Source organism: Calonectris borealis, chromosome 14, assembly GCF_964195595.1.
Source record: "Calonectris borealis chromosome 14, bCalBor7.hap1.2, whole genome shotgun sequence".
Taxonomy (NCBI): Eukaryota; Metazoa; Chordata; class Aves; order Procellariiformes; family Procellariidae; genus Calonectris; species Calonectris borealis.
The window spans coordinates 8,746,414-8,768,290 of record NC_134325.1 but is presented as its reverse complement, the minus strand read 5'-3'; the positions used below and the strand labels follow the sequence as shown (position 1 = coordinate 8,768,290).

General features: G+C 43.7%; 2 protein-coding genes across 2 annotated transcripts; one reads left to right on the top strand and one right to left on the bottom strand.

Moving 5' to 3' along the window:
• The first annotated feature begins 403 nt into the window (after positions 1-403).
• C14H11orf16 (chromosome 14 C11orf16 homolog) lies at positions 404-18,615 on the top strand. The gene is made up of 10 exons (XM_075163119.1): positions 404-718; positions 1,467-1,661; positions 1,854-7,888; positions 8,696-8,855; positions 10,046-10,274; positions 11,037-11,699; positions 12,159-12,346; positions 14,065-14,302; positions 14,998-15,065; positions 17,168-18,615. Exons 3-8 carry the CDS (start codon positions 7,722-7,724, stop codon positions 14,245-14,247), a joined length of 1,590 nt encoding a protein of 529 aa, XP_075019220.1. The 5' UTR covers positions 404-718; positions 1,467-1,661; positions 1,854-7,721; the 3' UTR covers positions 14,248-14,302; positions 14,998-15,065; positions 17,168-18,615.
• Positions 15,397-20,414, bottom strand: AKIP1 (A-kinase interacting protein 1). Its single transcript, XM_075163121.1, has 5 exons — positions 20,307-20,414; positions 19,661-19,738; positions 17,077-17,190; positions 16,721-16,771; positions 15,397-15,824 (listed from the first exon to the last, which is right to left on the bottom strand). Exons 1-5 carry the CDS (start codon positions 20,412-20,414, stop codon positions 15,681-15,683), a joined length of 495 nt encoding a protein of 164 aa, XP_075019222.1. The 3' UTR covers positions 15,397-15,680.
• Between the last annotated feature and the right edge of the window lie 1,463 nt (positions 20,415-21,877).

Genomic DNA, 21,877 nt, shown 5'->3' with positions numbered 1-21,877 from the left:
TTAATCCCTGACTCAAACTTAGCTATGCATATGTAGTTACATTATTGTCTTATGCAGTTTTCAGTTCCAGTGTGGAACAAAACGGTACATGGAACAGTACTATATGTTGCTGGGTGCAGTTTTGGCTTGCTTAGCCCGCAGCCTGGGGGACAGAGCGGCATGGGAAATGAACTGTACCTGTGCACATAGCTCCGCCACATCGGGGGGGAAACATCCTTGCTCCATAACGTCATTTGCACTGGCTGCAGCTCTTTTGCAGATACAGAGCTTCATTCTCTTGTCAGTCCTGTAGTCTTCCAAAACCTGAGTTAATCTGGAAGGAATTGTAATGGGTGGCTAATTGGTGGAGGCACAGGATTTTCTTTTAAATTAAAAAAAAAAAAAAAAGGCACAAGATGGATTCACAGGACAAAAAAAAAAAAATCCAGACTTGGGTTCAGTTACTGTGTTCAACATCCCACCCTGATGAGTCAATAACTGGTTATGACAGTGGTGTACCTGGGGTCCCCTAAAGAAAAATATTGTAACTTGTTTGTTGAATACGTGCCTGTCTACCGGTTCTAGTAGATGTTCTACCTCTTGGCTGCCTTTCTGGTGGGCCTGAAGCTGGCGTGGGAAGGAGGATGCAGAATACAGCATTGTTGTGGCCCCACACAAGGGCAGCAGAAGCAGAATGCTTTCTTTGATGGCTGACAGTCCCAAGAAGACAAAACTGGGTGTATGTAGCTCTCTTGATAGTATATCAAGTGTTTCTAATCTTACCGTGTTGTCTGAAAACTTTTAAGCTAAACTGGTTTGGTTTTGGATTTTTTTTTTATGGTTTTACTTTGATCGATAGAAGGGCCAAATAGTGAGGTAGTCTAAAGTGTCAAGGTAATCCTGTAAAATCTGGGAGTTTTGGAGTTAGGTGTCCTATTTTCCTTGCACTTGTACAATTGGACAGCTATATGCTGATATATGTAGCATCTGTGTACTATATATATTTGATTATACAGACTGATTGCTCCATACTGTGTTTCTAAGTTTAAGCAAAACTTTAAAACGTTTGTCTTGCTACTGATTGCTCACTGTTTTCAAATCTTGTCTTGTCTACCTCCATAATGATTTATTAGAGACCTTTTATATGGTGTTACACTTTTAACACTAAGGGGATTTCCCAAAATTACAGGTATAATGAAGATAAAATTTGAGGGTATTATGCTAAGTAATGTGTGTCCTCACCTCTAATCTGGAGACAAATCCATCACAAGTTTCTTCTAAATAAGTGCTGATTTTCTCTGTTTAAAATGAAGCTATGAAAATTAGTTTGCTTATGCCTTGATGGTAAGTATTAAACTAAATTCTAGCTGATTGTTATATTTAGGCATTAAAGTACGAAATGCCAATAAATGAAAATACTGCTTTAATAAATTGTAACAGAATACGTACAGGAAGTAAACAAAGTACATTCCTGATTACTTTTTCAGGTGATCTGGTTGTGTCCAATACAGTTTTAAAATTTCTAGCCCTTAATGCCAAGTTTTGTTGCCATCATAGCTGTGGTGTGGGTGGAAAAGCCAAACCAGAAATGAGCAGATCTAACTGTAAGCTACTTTGCATGTTGTCAATTGACTATAAATTGCAGCAGTCATTGACTCAGCGGAACAAGCTACATAATTCAGGTAAGAGACTTGTGTATCGCTGTATCTAGCAACAGATCTTCACTGAATATCAATGTTTTTGTAAATCACTTCTACCAGCTTTTCAGTAACAGTGCTTCTGTAGCTTTTTAATGAATCGTGTTTGATATGTTACCTATTAAATAAGGTGTAAGAAAAATGGAACATTAACTTCTTTCTTTTAATATCATTCAGACTCTTTCAGGTATTATTCACCAGTCTTAAAATAGCACGTCTTGTTTCCTTGGATTTTACTTTCATCTGAAGATTGGTGAGTCTCTAGTCTGAAAGGAGAACGATCCTAACACTTGTATTTTGCACTTCGGGCAGGTAGTAAGGCAGCAGGTACCTGTTTTATGTAATGCTATTACGCAGCAGAAGGGTCAGTACTAAGCAACAAATACTGCAAATATCTCTTGAGGGGTTGTGTGGGTTTTGGTTTCTTGCTGTATAGTGATGTTTTGCTATAAAGTTTTTTTTTGCTATGTAACAGACTTTTTTCCTCAGATAATGGTTTTAAGTTGTTAGCAGTAGAAAGTTTTTAGACAACCCAAGCTATGTAAGAAGAAAAGGGAAAGATGACTTGTCTACTATTTTCATTTTATAACGAGTGTATATATTCACCTCTGATTTTCTGTGTGTATATTAATGTAAAATGGATGTGTCTTCATGCTTTCAGCCTACCTACAGAAGTACCTGTTTAAGATGCGTGTGACTCTCTCTTGTCTAACAGCATGCTATAAATGAATTCTTAACTCACAGGATTTCTGTTGTGAGATCTATGTGCATTAGAAAAAGAGACACCACTGAATACAGAGGCATTTTGATAGAATATGTTGTGAGGATAAGTCCATACTGAGTAAAAATTATTTCTGTATTAAACGTGGCAGGTATGAAGTCATTAGAAAACGTGAAAATATCCCCATATCCTTGTGAAGAATTAAGGGGATCCCGTTTATGTTATGGAACTGTGGTTGGAACATTTGAAGCTTTGCAAGGTTTTTGTGAGAATGGAATCTAGATGTTTCCAGTAACCTAGTTTAGTGTTCAGGTGTGTTTTCCGTTTTAGAGGGTATAATACAACCTAAGTGTTTTAGACAGCAGTGTACAGATGTGGAAGGGGATGGTGAGTAAGAGCATTTTTTGATAGATTCGGTGTAGGCAAGTATTGCTTGCAATCCGTGAGGATGGATCACAGTAATTCTTTAAAAATTAACTAGTTATTTAAAACTTATTTTTAAGTAGCTATTAGGTAACAGTCATTACAGTTATGCTGCTATTTAGCTGTTTGAATAATGATATTGGGAAGGCACTATAATGTAACTTCCTATAAAACACAGCAAGGTTGTCTTTCTAATAAATACATAAGGGTGATTTGAGTAGTTACACCTGCTGTAATGCTGCTCTGAAGAGAGGGTCTCTGGTTTTGGTAGGCCAGTCTGAGTTACAGGTTTCTAGCAGTGCCCCAACGACTGTGTGCAGTCCCTTCTTAGTAAAGTAATTTATAATTGGAACAATATTATTAGGACATGCATTTTTTCCTTTAATAAATTGATTATTTCATAATAAAGTTTCATAATAAAGTTAGGATTGCATTTAGTCTTTCATACCTGTGTTTAATCTGCAGGTGAGTGCAGAAGGAGCATGAGGACCCAAGGAGATGTCAGGTTTAGCAGAAATTCATCCTCTAAACTTCTTGTAAAATTTTTTATGTGGAATGGATGTAATACCTGACAGACATAAAATTAAGATTGAGATCCATTCCCTGCACAAGTTTTCCATCTAATTAAGATAGTACAGCGAATGAGACATCAAATGAATAGAGAGAAAAAAGAATTTGTCTTTGAAGGCTTTTTGGTATGGATAGGGAGCCTGTTACTGGAATTGTAGATCTTAATTTTTTTCAGGGAGGAGAAGGGGGTGGAGAGTATGCCTCAGATGTTGGCCTGCTTTGTGTATTGTCTGTAGAGATGTAAGTTTTGGTGGATTTGGAACAAGCTGGACCTATGTGGAGTACATAAAGGTAGATTCTCTTCATTTCTAACGCTGAGGTGAAAGGAGACTGTTTGGTGTTTCCTTTAGGAAGCTTTAGAGGCTTTATTTTCTTAAAATCTGTTGTGAATTATTTTAATCAGTGTTGCTGACTTGCACTTTCTTGTGTTTTCACATGGGACGTTGTCTGCTCTATGTAACGATCTTCCAACACCATTCTGAAATGTCACAAATGCACTAAAAGTCTCTTCTGGAAAATGTCAGTAATGCTGAGTGTTGGTAAGTGCGGGTGAGTTTTTTTTCTACTGTTCAGTATGAATTGTTTAAACTATTATGTAATTATGCATTTCCAGGTTAAATGCAGAACCTGATGGATGGCAAAAGCTACCGTAACCTCATGGAGAAGTTGTCCATCTGCACTGAGACTCAGCGCATACAGCTGGCTAGGCCTTTCTGTGCCGACCCAGTGGTCACGTTTCACGTGTACCCAGAAACACCAAACCAGGTCACTTGCTCCGAAGATTTGTCGTTCCTTCCTTTCATGTCTGAGCATCTCATCGCGGAGAACTTCTACAGCGAGCCCAGCACCTTTCCCTACCAAATGCCCCATTCCAATTACCGCAGAAGTGAGTACTCCTGTGGGCCAGCTTTCATTAGGAAGAGGAATGAGAGGGAGAGACAGAGGGTTAAATGTGTCAATGAAGGCTATGCTAAACTGAGGCATCACCTACCTAAGGAATACTTGGAGAAACGGCTCAGCAAAGTAGAGACGCTCCGTGCTGCAATAAAATACATTACCTACCTACAGTCTGTTCTGTACAGTGATTCTGTCGTGGCAGAAAAAAATGTCATGGAGCCAAGCCAAGCACCTAAAGCAATTAACAAACAAAACCAGTTTTTGAAGACGATCTAAACTGTTCCAAACCAAGCAAAAGGTATCCTCTCTGGGAACCTAGCAGCCACTACGTTATTAATGACGTGCACATTCCTGGCACATCTTAGGAGCAGATCATAGCACGCGTCAGTATAGCCCACAGAGAAGAGTTTTGATTTTGCAGATAGAAACTACGCTTAGATACAAACAAGACAACGGGGGAAATCTCATCTGAATGGCCTAAGTTAGTTAATTCATGGAAATCAGAAAACATTTCTAAAATTGTCACCAAACCGAAAATGTAATACCTATACGTGTGAAGTAACTGTATGTATCATCACAACCTGCATGCTTTAAAATAAAATCTTTCCACTGATGGGACTGAGATTCCTCTCATTTTCTGTAATGTTACTGGTTTACTCTCACATGCACGTTCTTAAAAGATTTTTTGGTCTAATTGCCAGTGTTACTCTTAAAAGGCCTTTTTAAAGGTTCCCAGGCATGTTGTTAGATGCCAACAGAAAGGATAGCTTAGTTTAAAAGGGGGAAAATAAAAAGAGGAGGGTAGCTGCTCTCTGAAGCATGGTTACTGAACATAGGAAGAGCATGACGACTTGCAAATGCTGTACCATCCTTTTCTTATTAATGAATATTTTAATCCCATTAAAAACTGTTGACTTAACCTAATTTCTATTGAAAATTGGATTCTTCTTCAGCTGTCAGTGCCCTTGAAAATTACTGGGACTGCTGACACAATACACAGTATAAAGAGAGTTGGCAAGGTCTTGGGCTTGGGGAAAAAAAATCCCGCAACAGAAATTTTTCGGGGCTTTCACTGATAATGGTTGAGGTCTGGGGTGGTCTTCCCCGACCTGCCAGTCTGTTCCTCTGTACTATTGATGGTTTCAGCTAAGTGGTATAAAATCGATTTATGTGAAGATGGTGAAGAGATTTTAGCTCATAACTGGCAAAGTGCTCTTAACATTTGCTGTATGTAAGGGAATTGTATTATTTATATTAAACAACAATTCTGCTGACAGCATGAGAGCAGGTAGTCTGTGGGGGCAGCAGAATGTACAGAAAATGGTTACAGACTTCCGAACTGCTGTATCCTTGTCCCTAATTGCAATCATCCCCTCTGTTATCTTGTTTTTATAGCAGTGAATTGAAAAATGCCTACAAAATACAATTAAGTATTCCTCCCCTCTTCCCCCCTCCCCCCCCAAAAAAAAAAAAAGAAGAAAGAAAAAGAGTTAACATTTGTTAAGGAGGAAATGAAGATTAGGGATCATAGCAGAGATCAACAGGTAGATTTCTGCATTGTATTCTGGCATGGTTTTGATACGTATCTTTGCAGGAAAAAAGTAGAATTCATTAATCCTTTCCCTTTACTGTGAAAAGCGATTTGATCTCAGCTTCAACCTTTCTATCTGCGTTTCAAACCAATTTATTTGTCACACCCTGTGGTGGTGGGCTTTTTTTTTCTAAATCTGAACTGTACCTTCGTGTGATGCTATTTTTTTGCCCTGCACTGGTAGGCAGAAAGCCCAGAGGACACTGCGCCCTCTCATAATCCCTTCTCTGCCCCTGCAGTCTCGCAGTGCCGTATCTAGATCAACGGGGAGTTGGAAATTGAGCGGGTGCGTGGCAGGCAAATGGTCCTCTCCGGAGTCACGTTCCGCTGGTTTTTAACCGGTAAGGTCAGGGTGTCCGATCCTGGCAGTAACGACTGTGGCAACCTCCGTAGCAACTAGGAAACACTGGCAGCACAGGGCTGCCTGCGTCAAACAGGCAAAAGGGCAAGATTTCTGCATTGGGACTAAATCCAAATCGACCAGATGTAGTGTTATCAATAGCTGGTAAGTTTGAAACTTCGGTGTGTCGAAGTACTTGGAGTTATCCAGAAAAAAAATCTCATAAAGTGTTCTGCAATTGCCTTTGTCAGTGCCCTGTTTTATACAGAAATAGGGGACCTGGCTCTCAGCAGTAACAGCGCTGAATGGGTTTAAAATGTGCTTTAATTGATAGAATTAATAGTTGCATTTCTTCGCAAAGTATTACTGATTCCATCTTGTTTTGGTTTATAATAGCGGAGTTTGTGTAGTTGTGAAACGTGAATATATTGTGTTGATTTGCTGACTTAAAGATGCATTTTGCAGCAGTTAATCCACTCTTTTGCTGGATTTGGTGTGCTAGTTTTCTGAAATTATGTATATCTGGGAGTCTACATAAAAAGGACTCCCAGATCATATCTCTTAGATAAGAGACAAAATAATATTTAAATATAATATGAGTGCTTAAACTGTATTTTGTAAAGTAGACACTTAAAATTTATATGTTGTTGAATTTCCATGCAAATTTTACCCTAAGCATGCTAAACATTTCTAAGCAATATTTAAAAAAGAAAAAAGAAAAAAAAAAAAAGAGAAAGGAATGGAAGCTTGTCTACTACATCTTGTCAGGTTACCAGAGATAGCATCACATCATCAGTCTTACCGTGACAGCCTCTGAATACTTATCACTTGTCAAATCTCAGCATCTCATTCTTTCTCATGGCAAGCCATAATCCTACTGTTATAAAACATGACAGGACAGCTGAAAGATCAAAATATTTCCTCTTAATATATCACTATAAATAAAACAAGTAACAGGCAACGGTAATCTAACATCATGTTCAAAACCTGTCACGTTTACTCAGCTTGTCAACTTCAGCTGCAGTCGCTGTCTCAGCTTGTAAAATGGGGAAGGTTTGGCTGGGATTGTGTACTGGGAAGCTTTAAAGGAGAACGTGGGTTTAAGAAGAGAGAGCTGGGTGTTACAGAGGGAAACAGAAGTTGGAGGGAGGTGAAAGCTCTTGCTTTCCTGGGGATTTTCACAGCATTTCTAGTTTCCTTGGATGTTTCTGTCCCTCTACCAGGTTGGGATTTGGGAGACTGAAGATCACTGCAGTCAGTGATATGGGTTCATCTGACCAAATGCCAGTCTGGATATTTTGAATTAATTCTTTTTAAATAATAATAATAATATAAAACAATAAATTAAAAAAAAAAAAAAAACAAAACAAAACAATTAATAAAAGCTACTGGGTTCTTGAGGTACACTGGAAAGCAGTTGCTTATGTTGGAAAATGCCAGTACGTTGTCTCTTTTCTACCAACAGATCACGACCGAGTCCTGCAGGTAGCTGCTTTTGCAAGAATGGCTCATTCGGAAGGGTTCCTGCCTACGGGTCACAGGTATTGCAGTGCGATGCCAGCTCTGGACAAGCTCTCGTGCTCCAGCGTCAGACCTACTGGCCACCCCTGCTGCAGGAGCTTTTTTGTAGCACATCCCGCCTGGATCGCCGAGCCCCTCACCGCCCCGAGGTAAAATCAAGTTCTTGTGATTTGTTCTTTTTCATGATATCTAATAGGATAAAACAGGCCGGTGTGTCAGATTAATAAATTAGCATCTTGAACATCATTTGAGCTTTCTCCTCCCCTGCACTGGCAGTTTTTTTGATGGTATTAACTGGTATTGAAGTGATTTGCTACCCCGGAGATTATGAAAAGCAAAGCCCGAGTAAACCTGCTATCAAAGAAACATTCCTTTAATATTATTTGGATAAATCAAAGCATCTTGTGTTAGCAGCCGTCTTCTGTGAAATGTTTCTAATGCTTTGTGACAGGGGATTATTTTTCCTGTTTTGAACTTGAACCTGTCATCAACCAGCAGCTTCGTTGTTTATTTTTCTACTTTTCTGTTGTTTCCTGAATGCCCCAGTGTAAACCATCAGCCACAGCGCTCTCGAGCGCACCTATGCTGTGCTCTGTGCTGGACATGGATCCTTTCTCCTGATCTTAAGGGTTGCATTGGCTTGCCGTGTAAACAGCAAAGGGGCTACTGCAGGTAATGCTGGCCCAGGATTCCAGCGCACTCCTGGCTCACTTCCTCTAAGCCCAAACCCAAAGAAATCTGGGTAAAAACAGGCACTGATGTTTTTTTCCCCAAGAGCAAGGAATTGTCCCAGCACAAGCAAGTTCTGTTTCTTCCTACATGCTTTGGCCTGTGGGAGTGCTACAAAATGAGGTGGAGTGATCCAGTTCTTAAATCTTATAAGATTTTTTTTTTTTCTTTTTCATGACCTACAGAAGCTGTTTCTCCCAGTGCTGACCCATTTTCTTTTCTTCAAGGTGCCGATGGATTAGCCACTGCCTCCCCTCCCCTGGCCCAGCATGGAAGAGGCTGAGCGCATCGGGGAGATCCGTGGGCTTAGACAGCAACGTCCCTGTGCTGGTGAGAGGGGAACAAGATGGATTTTATTACCTTGGTACAGTAAAAGAGGAGATAGAGGTGAGTGACGGCTGCTGTGCAGTACTCGTGGGCATGCGTAATAGGGTGTCCGGTCCGCCAGCGGTCCTCACGCACCGCCTGAGGTTAGTGTGGCAGTTTTGATTTCAGCTGGTGCGTGAATTAGAGAACAGATCACGAGGACAGCTGATGCTCATGGTTACGTCGATTCATAACGCTCCCGACGTGCCTGATTCCAGGCTGTCCTCACCTCCCGCTGCCTGGCATGCTGGGTGAGCCTCTTGCATGCAGCACAGCCTCAGGCACCAATAAACTAATAATGACCAGGTCCTTACTTTGCTCAGCCTCCTTTCTGGAGTCCATTTCTAGGAGTGAGCAGGCATGGTGATCGTCATCTTGTGCAGAAGATGGGTGCTCCCAGACTCCAGTTGCTGGTGGGAGCAGCGGTGGTGTGCACCTTGCAGGAGGAGCCCTCTGCTTCTGCTGGCGCTGGGCATTGAGCCAGGCTCGGGCGGCGCGAGTGCTGTTGTGAGCCGCGCACCGGCTGCTGTTGTGTGTAGACACAGAACCATCAATAGCACAGGAAAAGCGTTCGTGTTTTATGTACACACTTCCAGCCTGAGTCAGCTGCAGACCAATGGCTCGGTGTCTTTTCAGAAATGTTAGTGAAAGCTTTAATTCATTCGTTTGTTAGCACTTCAAACTTAACAGAAAAAAGAGCCTATTCTTTCTCAAGAACAGGGAAGTACCTCGTTTCGTTGTTGATGGAAAGCCTCTTGACAGGCCTTAATTTAAAAGAAAATAAAAATTCCCAACAACCCCCCCGAGAAGCAGAGTGAGTGTTGTATGTAACGAGGAAGGACTTGCGCATGACTGAAGAACAGGTCTGGACGGCTTCAGTGTCCCCTGTTATCTGGTGCACGTGGTGTGGTTTGTGAAATCCAGTTGCACTCTCTCTATAGCTTTTTCTCTTGGGGAAGAAAATGCAGGTGCTAGCGGCAGTGAATCTGTACATGTGCTTCGCTCCGCCTGCTTTCTGGTGAGCCTCACGGAGGTTTTTCTGGCTGTCTCAACGCTGGACTAACGCTGCACACCGTTTAGTTACTGTTCAGGCTGGCTTGGTGTTTTGACCTAGCCCCATAGCCACAGAATGGCCTCCTGGTGAAGGTTACATGACCTGTCACATTACGGACAGTTTTTCAGAGGAACTATTATTTTATTCCTGGTAACAGAGTGAAAGAGGCATGTTCCTGGTAGAGTTTGCCAAACCACTTGTGTCACGGGGAAGGCATCCAGTGTGTGTGCAAAAAACAGCAAAGGATGACATCCTGGAATACGTGAACGGGATGAAGCACTCCTTACTCCCTGGAGACAAAGTGCTGGCACCCTGGGAGCCAGATATGGCCAGGTACGGCCCAGGAACCGTCCTCACGGGCATTGAGACAAGGGACCCCTTACGAGGTAAGAAAGATGCTGCCCTCTTCTTCCTCGCCTTGCTCCGGAACATGAGTGAGACTGTCAGGATAAACTCTTGTCGCGGTGCTACTGCCAGAGAAAGCCGTGCACAGACTACAGTTTAGTGTTGCTTAAAGCTTGCAGGAGCTGATGGGACTTGCTGATGGATATCTGCATGTAACCTCACCAGTCTGACCCCAAGGAAGTTGTGACTCATAAAAATGACATCTTCCGTGTCCGCAGATGTGCTATTTCTGCTCGGACAAGGCTGTGTCTGCCATATGAAGGACAGTGGCCTTTTCATGAGGGATACAAGTGAGACAGCTCTCAGGAAGCACCCATCCGTGCTTGAATGCTCACGTTTGTACCAAATGGTACATCTAGGGGTGGTTTTATCACCCAAACGTAGGAGATTTCAACAGCTCATTCATTTTTCCCATGTCTGACAGTCAAGCTCCAACTACTCTTCTCAGAGCATTACTGCTAACTTTGGCAGTAATAACAAAAGTTACTCAGTCAACATTGTCTTATTCATCTGATGACAAATGGGGAGGAAAGATGCTGCCAGGCCTGTTGTCACACCGATGGTGCCCTAGCTGCCCTCTCCGCCCTCCATGACGTTATGGTGAGGTGTTAGAGAGAGGGGTGATAGTTGATCCTACTGCTTGACGGGAGCAGAAAGTGCATAGAGCTGCAAAGCCTGATCTGTGTACGCGCACTGCCCAGGCAGGCCAGCTGCTTACGGCTGCTTACCTTTTCTCTCAACAGCCTCAGAAGATGAAGAAATTATGGTCCAGTTCTGGAATGACAAAGAAGTGAAACTCCCACGAGGCGTGGCTCTGTGGATCCCTCCTAGCCTGTGGGAGAGGATTGTAGAGATGATCCACATGCCCTTCACCAGCAGGGTGAAGCCCAGAGAAAGTCCAGACACTAACTCTTGTATTTTCTCCTGCAGTCCTAAACCAGCCCTGATTCCTGTTTGTGCTGTACACAGCCTTGCCAAGCACTGCTTGCTCTGCTCACCCTGCTGGCCACACTTCCACTATCACTGTGGTGGTATATGCTGTTCGTCAGCATATGTAAGGTGCATCTGCTGCTGCCGTCCCCATGTTGATGCCTGGTGGCCTCTTCCATCCAGGTCTCTGGTCTTTCAGAGCAAAACTGAAGAGGCAGAGTCCAGCAGCGAGCCCTCTCCATGCCTTCTGGAACTGAAAGGCCCAAAACAAGAAGAAGCAGCAGCTGTGGCAGCGTCTTCCCCCTCTTCTGATTCAGAGTGGGACCAGGAGCCATTCCCCACTAAGAGTACTGTGGTGGACAGTGCTGTTAACACAGGCTCCGGCTGTCTTGAGAAGCCCAGGCTAAAGGATTCTGCAAGACCCAAGTGGAAATACTGGAAAAGAAGCCACCACAAGTCCCATCCCAGTAATTCAGGTACCTTTTAACACCCCCACAGGGAAGCAGCAGCCAGAGGGGAAAAAACCAAATGTGTTCTGGGCCCCCTTCATATGGGCAGTCACTTTGCCTGTAGTTTATTGGTATAAATACTATATATTCGCATCTCAGTCTCTGATACAATACTTCCCCCTCCCCAACATTTCTGCTGCCTCACCTTGCATGCTAGCTCTTCTTTTGGCAATTCATCCAATGGAAAACTACCAGAACAATGAATTTCATTTGGAAGCATAGATATCTCTCTCTGACTTTGTTCCCCATCATTTTGCTATGCTTTTTATGATGCTAACATCTTCATTAACCTTCGTAGCTAATCCATGCAGAATAACCTGAAATAATTCCTTTCAGGCTTAAAGTGCATTTTCCTCTCTTCCAAAATGAATGTTTCTCCATTTCAGTTCTGGTTTCATTCTTAGATATAATTTTACTCCTTCCCAGGACTTGGCAGTTGCAGCAGCACATGTACAAAGGGCAAGCTGGAATCCAAAGCCATCTCCGCTGGGGACATGTCCTGTCTTGCCCCGGCTAATTGGAGTGCAATGTTTGAAACCATCGAGCAGTCTCCCAGAGGGCAACTCACAATGAAAGAAATCTTAAAAGACCGAGATTTCAAGCCATCATTGGGGGTAAGGTAAGCTGTATTAATAATGTAATTATGTAAGCACACAGTTTGTTTGAATGGAAGAAATATTCTTGTTAATGGTCTGGAATTTGGCTAGAAAAATACATCGTTTCTAACTTAACTGCTTGCTAAGGCCATCCACCAGTTTTGTGACAGGCAGGAAACTTCTCCACTAACTTATACAAAACAAAAATCCCCAAACCCTAAGGAAGGGCTGAAGCTACTTGGTAAAATGGAAAAGATTATGCCAGTAACTGCGTGAGCATTCAATAATGCAGATTTCAATTCAGAAACCTGCCAAATGCGCATTGACATCAACCCAATGAAGTCCTATGGAAGAAGGGACCTATATGAGTGGCCCTGGAAATGGACAGATGTGACTGTCAGCAGCAAAAAACCACAAGACAAGATTCAATCTGAAAAGGTGCTGGGCTCTGCCAGTCAAACTCTGATAGTCACGATCTCTATCTCTGAAAGATAAAAGCAGATTTTTTAGTCAACAGTCTTTACTGAGCATCTTCTCTTACCCCCTCACAAGAAGCAAGCCGTTTAAAGAGCAGATCCCTACCCTGAAGCTAGGAGATACAGAGTAAGCAAACTGTGTCACAGCTAGGAACAAGGACAACACCCTGATTTTTAGGCCTGGCTTGTTGGCCATGGTCCCCTCCTGCTTTAGAAAAACTTGGGAAAAAAAAATCAGAACATGAACGCCAAAAAAAGCAAGCACGGAAAAGAGGAAGAAAAAAGCTTGCAGGAAGAAGGGGAAGATGAAAGAGAATGGCGGGATGAACAGAAACACTGCTCTGCACAAGAGCAGCAGGGGTACAATTAACAAATTATATATCCGAAGTCAAATATCAGCTCCTCTGTACCTTCATGCTCTTGCTACTGTGAGCTGACTGCAGAGTAAAACTTTGAACGTGCTAAACCTGCATGATTTTCTTTAGAAGAAGATTAATCTGCTAATGACATGTCTTAGTGAACAGAGAATATCCTGGAATATACCTTGTATTCTCACAATTATTAACTATATGGTTTCTACTTTATTATTTAAATAATCATAATTACACACCTTTGTAATTAATTTCCTAGGAATTTTTAGGCCAGTATGGAGCTCCAGGGAGACATGCTCTATGTTAGCAAGTGTCACAGCTGTGCCCTGACGTGACTTGCTTTGCCTTTTGGTAAAACTAAAAAGAAACCAGAGTGGTTTCATTCTAGCCCCAAACCGGCAGCATGAATCACAGCAGTGGATGCAATGTGGTAATACAGAGTATAATGACATACTTTTATTCTTGTAAAATAGCCTTTGGTGTTTTTAAAACCAGAAGATACATTGCTACTCCTTGAGATAGCTGAAGCAGTTTTATCATATAATACAGACTGCATCAGAAATAACTTGCAACAAACACGTGAAGCTAGAGAGCAGGCTTCCCAGAGGTGCTCTCCGTGGGGCTAATGTCCTCCCACTGTAGTCACCAAAAATACTCCTAACTTCTAAAGGAGCAAAGATTTCTGTCAAAACCTAACAGCTTCTGAAAAACCTTTAGTCTTATTGTGCACTTCTGTGTTTCAGCAGTAAAGTTTGTTCTAGCACAGAAATGATACCACTATTAAAGCTATGGGAGGCAGAGGTACCTATCTTACAGCCAGGAAAGCAGCAGTTACAAAGACACTGATGCTTTTTTTAGACTTCCAAGGGATTTGTTTTCTGTCTTCCAGGAAGAAGGTGTTGCAGCATCAGAAAAACAAAGATATAAAACAGCAAGAAAGAAAACAGAGTCATATGATAAACGTAAAGCTACTTGCATAGGAGATAACAAACTTGACGACACAGACCATGTCAGCAGACAGACAGAAAAAACAGCAAAGAGCTCACTTGCAACAAAGCAGAGAGAGACATGATCAACCAGAATTCAATAAATGTATAATTGATGAAGTTCAGGAGCTGAAATTTCGGGTAAACTGCTTATACTATATCAGTGTTACATTTATTAAGCAAATCAAGTGCTGATTTACGTACTGTCTCTGTAGAATATCTTTATGGGTAACTATCATTTTAATAACTGAGAAATTCTATTTCCACCCAGATCGAATTTCAGCATCCTCATTCTTTACTCCAAGGTGTTATATTATATTCCTAATTATTTGGACTTGACTTTACAATTCTGGAGAGGTCAGGTAAACTGCTATGCACAGTAGGGTCTAATAAACCGCCAATTTGTCTACAGTTCTCCGGAGTCAGCCAGAGGAATTCAGCATAGTGATTTGTTTTTGTAGAAAGCCAGAAGGAATGGAGAAACAATTCAGGCTGACAGCTGAGAATGCTTTGTTCAGGATTAAAGCAGAAGAGAAAGTAGCCAGAGGGTAAAGGACCTGCTACTGTAGATACAAACAAAAAATGCTTAGAGATCCAGCATTCAAGTCACTGAATCATATATTCCTGTGAAAATTAACTGAAACCTTAATACCATCAGCTACAAAAAGATTACAGCTATATATAGGTCATGTCACTAATTCTAACCATGGAATCTGATCCTTCTGGAGAGTTAAGCATCCAGGGAGTCTTGTTAGTGGGACTGCTCATGTTTAAAGCATATGAACTTGTCCGTAAGCTGCAGCATGCAGTTGCTCAGCAGTACTTTTCCCCTGCAGGAAACAGGAGACAATACAGGGTATCCTACCACCTACCGAAAAAGGCAGCTAACTGGTGTTCAGCCTAGGTAAGAGCCTGCAAAGAGACAGGACTTGAAGTGTCAGTAGTTGACGTTCCTATACTGAACATCTGACACATATTCAAGCACATTCCTGAGTTGAAGTCCTAGATAGTGAATTTCATTTGCATTTTATTTATCAGACTAATAAAAGTACAGATAGGAGAGATGCATTGTGAGCCAGCTGCTCTAAAATCAGTGCCAGCCCACAGAAGCTAATGTACATCCATGTTCATACCACACGGATCACACTTTCTGTGGTCAAGAACATGACGTGGACGTTCTGTCTGAGGATAATATAAAAGAAGCTGTCATCACAAAGACTAAATTATTTATTTATTCCACTGATTGTGTCTTTAATTGTTTAAAGCATAAGAACCTGGAATTACACAGTCACATAATTGGATTTAAGGCAGACAATGTACAAATATTTAAAAAATCAGTGTACAAAGTGGGCTGCATATAATTGCATTAAGTAGAAAACAAATATACAGGCCATAAAAATGGAGTCCCAAAGAGGAGGATACTATTAAAGTGCTAACAAGAAAAAGATATACATAGTTCATTACATGCATTAAAACAGCCTTGTATTTTATTCCTGTGATTGCCAAGAAACAACAAACATCATAGAACAAAAGTTAAATCAACACTTTGTCCTGCGTTGACATCCACCACATGGGTTTGTTGCACCATGTCCACTGAGGTTGCTGTGACAGAATAGGTGCCAGGAGAAACTTCAATGTAGATGTCTTCAGAAGCTTGTCTGGTCTTTAGGGGGAAAAAAAAAGTTTCATTACTGTTTAGTCATCTTAGATTTCCTGCAAAAATAAAAATCTTGCATTTGGGTAAAAAAATTACATTTCAGCTGCTATATAAATGTACTAAGATTTTTCAAAATATACAGGCAGTGTGGACAAAACTGTAAAATGTTTCTGTCAATACTAAAATTATCAAGTGCCATACTCAAAGTATTTAATCTAATGTTTCAATCAATGGAAATAATCAACATGCTGTAATCTCTACCTCACAAAACTGAAAGTTACCAACCTAAACGGTTTTGAACATAAACCTGGAAAACATCCATACAGCAAGGGTGCTCCCACTAATTTGTACTGTGGTACAGATTCCATGTGGCTTAGAAGTTCCCGAAATTGATTTGGTGAGGTGTTAGGCTTTGAAAAATAAAAAAAGTTTTCTCTTCTTGAGGAACAGGAGACTTCAGAGAGACTGTTTGAGGGCCAAGCATAACTGGCTCTGCCAGTGCTGCGTGCCTTGCTGCATGCCTTTCCTCAGCACAGGGAATGTGTCAGGAGCACAAATGAGGTGAGGCTGGAGAACTGCTGGATTATTGTTGCTGATGTAATTCACAAGAGCCTGAAGTTAATCACAGTGTTTGACATTCTGTACCAGCCCGAAATATAAAGTAGACTCTTAACTGGTTACATGCCAGCATGCCACAATCTGGTTTATAATTAACTGTGCAAGTCTCTGTATGCCCATTCTACTGCCCACCTATACATACATTAGGATTGTGAATGCACCACTGGTTAATCTTCTGTGCCATCACGAAGTCTCCACACCTCACCACAAATTTTAGCCAGCTTGATGCAAAATGATAAGAAATGTTATGTTCAATTTGAAAACAAAGTATTCTACAAACTTACACGTTGCTGGAACGTTTGAGCTTGACTGGGTGCTACAAAGTCTTCAGTCCTCTGGAAAGAAGGAGATACTGTTTTCTAACGATACAACACAAAAGGCAAATTCAGCCCCTGAGAGAGGGATGCTTTATGAAGTCCATGAAATTATCCCCTCCACAAAAGGACTGATTGGTGCCATCAGAAGTTACTCTGCCTCGCTCCCCCAACAGAAGGCTCAGATCAGTCCAGGTGTTCATACGCCCATGATGTCAAACCGCATACATTAGTGTAAGAAAGTGTCACAGGCACTAGATGGATAACAATTGTCCCATGGCGAGGGAAGGAATAACCTTTAATCAAAACCAAAACCATCTACTTGCCTCTTCTTCGGAGGACTCCAGCTCTCTTCCCCCTGCTTGCCTGCCATGGTATCTGCAGATGTGTTTGATTTCATGCTCTTTGCATCTACAGGCTGCCATGAAGCTATAGTACTTCTGGACAACAATAGAAACAGAGAATATTATGTGGAGAAGCATCAAAGCCATGCTCACAACTACTGCAGATTTACAGTGAAAAGTGGAACTGCACAGCTACTGACCTTCTGTATTAATTGGTGGTTTTGTTCTCGTGCGAGGATGAAAACAATGCCTGGATGTCCACAGGGCATCTGCCTTCTGGTACAAAACTGTCAGCCCTGATTTTAGATGCCTGTCTCCCAGCACAATACATAGGGACTCTCTGACACCTCAGAACTGAATTCATGAAAATATCAGAAGGAATGCTCTGGAAACATCTACCTCATCAGGCTCTTCAAGAAAAGCTGTGGCGGAAGAAGGCATAGTTAATGGGTCCTTAATAGGATATATGGGCAAGCTAGATGCTTTGCAACCTAGCCAGTGAAGACTGGTTCTGCAGGGCACATGCAGGAGCAGTGCTTTTAAAGCAGAACACAGTTAATACTGAAAAATGACTTGGTGAAGAAGCGAAAGTGTCTTCAAGGCTGGTACCAGCATAGTGGTTTTGAGAATTGTATTTAAGTCCACAGCAGCCCTTTTCTGGCTCCACAGTAAAGGTACTTGAATCTTCCCTGCTGCAAATTAAATACTTGAGTACAGCTCTGCTGCCATCTGTTGTCACGAGAGAACTCCTCCCAGGGTTACCTTTTTGATCACAGGGACCCAAAAGTTCCAAAATATCTATTTTATTTCACTTATTTTCCTTGTCTCTGACTGTCAAGACTAAACTTAGCAAAAATAAGGCCAATAGCAATTCTTATTTCCAAATCTACTGCTGTGCTTTATTGCTTGAGGTTATGCACACATCAACAGATTTGGTTGCTTGTATTGTGGTTTACTGTCAAGCTACGTCCCAAAATACATCAAATACTCTGACCTATTGAAAACGCTTTACGGAGCATCTCTGTATGACAGAACATGAGTTGGATTCTTCTATATGATGTCACAGAGCAAAGAAATGAAATCAAACTTTTGGTAAGAAATGTGGGTAAACTTTGGTCCCTTAATAACTCTAAACAACTCATATTAAATCACAATTTTAATCATTTGCATTCAGGTGCCTAAATGGTTATGTTTGGCTGTGGATTTTTATTTGCACTTTGTAAACTTTATCCATGAACTTGTGGGTCTGAGAATTCCTCCCTCCCCCCCTCTTTTTATGACTCTTCTTCTCTACAGAAGACGATTGAAGCAGCACCGTCTTGGCTGATGCATAAATGTGGAAGTCATCCACTCCTTGTTCCAACTTTAATACTCCTAACAGGGCATAGGATGAGTCTCTATACACTGTTACATTTTTGTTTCATCTTGTGTAAAACTCCCTTCTGCCCGAGTTGTTTTAGGATTGACTGCTTACTGCGTATGTAGTGCTTTGAAATGATAAAGGAGTTGCTTAAGAGCTAATCATCTGGTGTGTGTTGAACTACTGTTTTCTCTAATTTAATTGAAGACTTAGCCTCTGTTATTAACTCTGCAGACAAGGAGCTCCCTGCTGCATTATGATAACAGATCCTGAAGGGCATAAACGATATAAACTGCGATGGAGTTTTAAGACTTTAAGGCAGTAGTTGGGCTACAGGGCTGCATTCACAAGGACGAGCTGGCAGAGGCGGGCTCCCGGTCTGTCTATCCAGAAGAGTAATGACACCCGGCAGCCAGAGCCAACATGAAAGCAGTGGAGCTGTGCAGCTGTATGCCATACCTCTCAATTTCTACTTATTACAAATAAAGATATGGTGCTGCTCAGAACTGAGCCCACACTCCTTATCCTCAGCCCGCAGTAGCAACATCCCAAATTGAGTTTGCTTGAACGATACTGGGGAGGTTAACTCTAAATTCAGAGCGAACACGTGACACAAAGCAATCTCTTTGCTCGAGATTCAAACTCTCCCTTGCTTCTGCCACCCAGAACACACTGCCTGTATCAGCCAGCATGAGCGGTTGGCACGATGAAGACAAAGGGTTACTCTGTCGCAAAGCCACTCCACAGCAGAGGTGCAGAAGTACTTTGCAGCACTGGAAACAACTCTGTACATTGTGACATGCGACAAGGCTACACAGTGGCTGACACAACGTAATTTGACATCATCTGACATTTCTGTCTCTCTCACCATATTGCCTTTCCACCAAGAAGCGGAGAAACCCTCTGCTGTACTGGTCTACTGGTACTGTCTATGGAAAATGCTGATAGTGTTGTTTATCAACTAGGGTGGTACCAGTTAGTCAGGATAACACTGGTAAAACCTACCACGTAACCTACCACACGATGGCGAATGCCCCAAGTTTCTTAATCTAGGCTGGCATCGCAGGATCACTGGCTAAGCTCTTGCCATGCAATGAGCAAAACTGAAGTCTAATTTTTGCAGTTTTAGCAAAAGTAGCACGAACAGGCTCTGCCAGGCACATCACAGGCATTCCCCTTTGCACAGGGCTGGGGGTAAAACCTCACCTCGCATTCCTTTGTGGCTTGATTCATCAAGTTCACAATTGAAGCGAACGCCGCACTGAGACGTTCTGAATCTTCTTCCTGCAATTAAAGACATTTTTTGTAACTCATAATATGGTGCTCATTGCTTAGAAGTAGAAAGTGTCAGGTGATTGAATAGCAAAATACTGGCTAGCGCTGGAGGCTGTCTCTGGGGTGAAACAGCCACGTGTGCCCACCGCTGTGGGGCTTGGTTTTAATGCAGCGTGCACGTCGGCCTTCCAACGCCCGCCGCAGGCACCGGGCAGCACCGAGGCACTTGCTACACCCAAGGGGTGACCGGATGGAGCGAGTGCCTCTCGCCGCCGTCCTGCAAAGCACTGGTAATTCATTTGTCAGTGCCCGCGACCGTTTCGTGCTGGCTTTGACTAGACAGAACGCAGGGGGAAGTTACCGAGTGTGAAACTGTCCTACGCATTTTAAAATGCCTCTCGCTCATTAAAGCGCACACATGGCTCGGTCCCACGCACACATACGCGCACGCTAGGCCTCTACAGCACACGAGCTACCGGGCCGCCACTGAAGGACGCAGCTCCTCGGCGCTTCTATTTATTTCGCTGCGTTTCTGCCGGCACGGCCGCCCCCGCCCCGCCGCCGCCGCCGCACTGACCGGGGCCGAGGCCGGGAGCCGTCCCGCCGGCCGCCGCCGCCGCTGCCGCGCCCGCTCCAGCACGGCGCGCGCCAGCCCCGCCGTCCGCCCCGCGCGCGCCCCCTCCATCCCGCCGCCGCCGCCGCCGCCGCCGCGCGCCGTCACAGGGCGCACGCGCCGCCGCCCCGCCCCGCCCCGCCCACACGCTCCCGCCCACACCCCCATCCCGCTCACGCCGCCCCCCCCCGGCTGCCGGTAGGGGGCGCCGCCGCCCCGCCGGTGCTGCGCTGCCCCGCCCCGCCGCGGGTGAGTGCCGCCTCTGCCCCGCCCCGCCCCGCCCCGCCCGGTGGCACCGGCGCAGATCGCGCCGGGCGCCCGGTCCCGCGCAGAGGTCGGGGGTCTCTGCTTTCCCCTCACGCCACCACCCCTGGGGCGGGCCCGCGCCCTGCCCTGCCCTGCCCTGCCCTGAGGTAAAGCCACCGCCCCGGGCGGGGGAGGGGCGTCCCACAGGCTTTCCGTGAGCTTCCCTCAGCGGTGCCGCTGCTGGTGGCGGCGGCGGCGGGTCTGTGAGGCGCCCGCGTGCTGCTCCGCGGCTGTCCCCGCCGGGCGACAACGGGGAAGAGCCAAGAGGAGCTGGAGGGTGCCGAGCCCCGGTTCGGCCGGAGGCAGGCGCAGCGCGGCGGGCCGGTGCCGGCGTGCCCGGGGGGCTTCGTGTCTCTGTATGGAAAGCGGTACTCCCTGTTATTTTTTTTTAAATTTATGAGGTACAAAATAATAATGACAGTGCGTAGTGATGGCTGGCTGAGTGAAACAGGTATTGGTAAGAGGGCAGAGCGCCAGCTGAGCAGCCAGGTCAGGCCGCCTGCAAACCGTCACTGCGCCTGCTCTCCAAAAGAAAGCCCTTTCACTTTGGTGAGTAAAAGGAAAGTGCAGTGTTTTGGCCTACTGCAAGCAAGATTTGCCAAACAAGCAGATTTACTCCCTGGGAGCTGCGTCTGGCCCAGGAGGGTTTTCCAGCAGGGCAGCGCATGTGTGTGAGGCCTTGTCAGCCCTGCAGCGTGCGAGGCTGCAGTGGCCGCTCCGAGCTACCAAGCATGCTTGGAAAGCGATTGTGCCTACATGTAAATTAGAGCCACTCTGTGGCTTTGCTAGCCTCGCTTGCACTGAGGTGACAGTAGGAAGGGCCAAATAAGCACAGAAACTTTCTTTAAGTGCAGTATGGCCAAGGTTAACAAGCAGGCCCTGATTTTTCAAGTCCTTCGTTCTTGTTTGTGGAGCTTTGCTAGCTGTAATCTATTTGGCAAGCAAAAATAATCCTCTCCTAGTTTACATTTTATTATAATCTTCCAGTTGCTTAACCAGAGCAGCAGCCAGCTCCTGTAATAAACAAGCCCTTCACAGGCTGCTTGTTCATTAAAACACATTGAAGGCCCCAATTAAATCTTCAAATACAACTTAATTTTAGTTGGGTCTCCTGTAGTCAAAGGAAAATTTAGGCAGTTGCCAAGTTGCTTGAGGTCTGGGGGACTGAATGCAACATAAATGGGGGAGAAAAATAGTATTTTATAAAAGCAATATTAGCATGTTTGAGA

Excerpts from the sequence above, each read along its gene's own strand:
- AKIP1 (XM_075163121.1), bottom strand. The coding sequence starts at position 20,414 with ATGGAGGGGGCGCGCGCGGGGCGGACGGCGGGGCTGGCGCGCGCCGTG. Across the intron at positions 19,739-20,306 it reads GGCTCCCGGCCTCGGCCCCG|GAAGAAGATTCAGAACGTCT; the intron begins GTCAGTGCGGCG and ends CTTTAATTGCAG. Across the intron at positions 17,191-19,660 it reads AAGCCACAAAGGAATGCGAG|AAGTACTATAGCTTCATGGC; the intron begins GTGAGGTTTTAC and ends ATTGTTGTCCAG.
- C14H11orf16 (XM_075163119.1), top strand. The coding sequence starts at position 7,722 with ATGGCTCATTCGGAAGGGTTCCTGCCTACGGGTCACAGGTATTGCAGT. Across the intron at positions 7,889-8,695 it reads GAGCCCCTCACCGCCCCGAG|GTGCCGATGGATTAGCCACT; the intron begins GTAAAATCAAGT and ends CTTTTCTTCAAG. Across the intron at positions 8,856-10,045 it reads CAGTAAAAGAGGAGATAGAG|AGTGAAAGAGGCATGTTCCT; the intron begins GTGAGTGACGGC and ends TCCTGGTAACAG.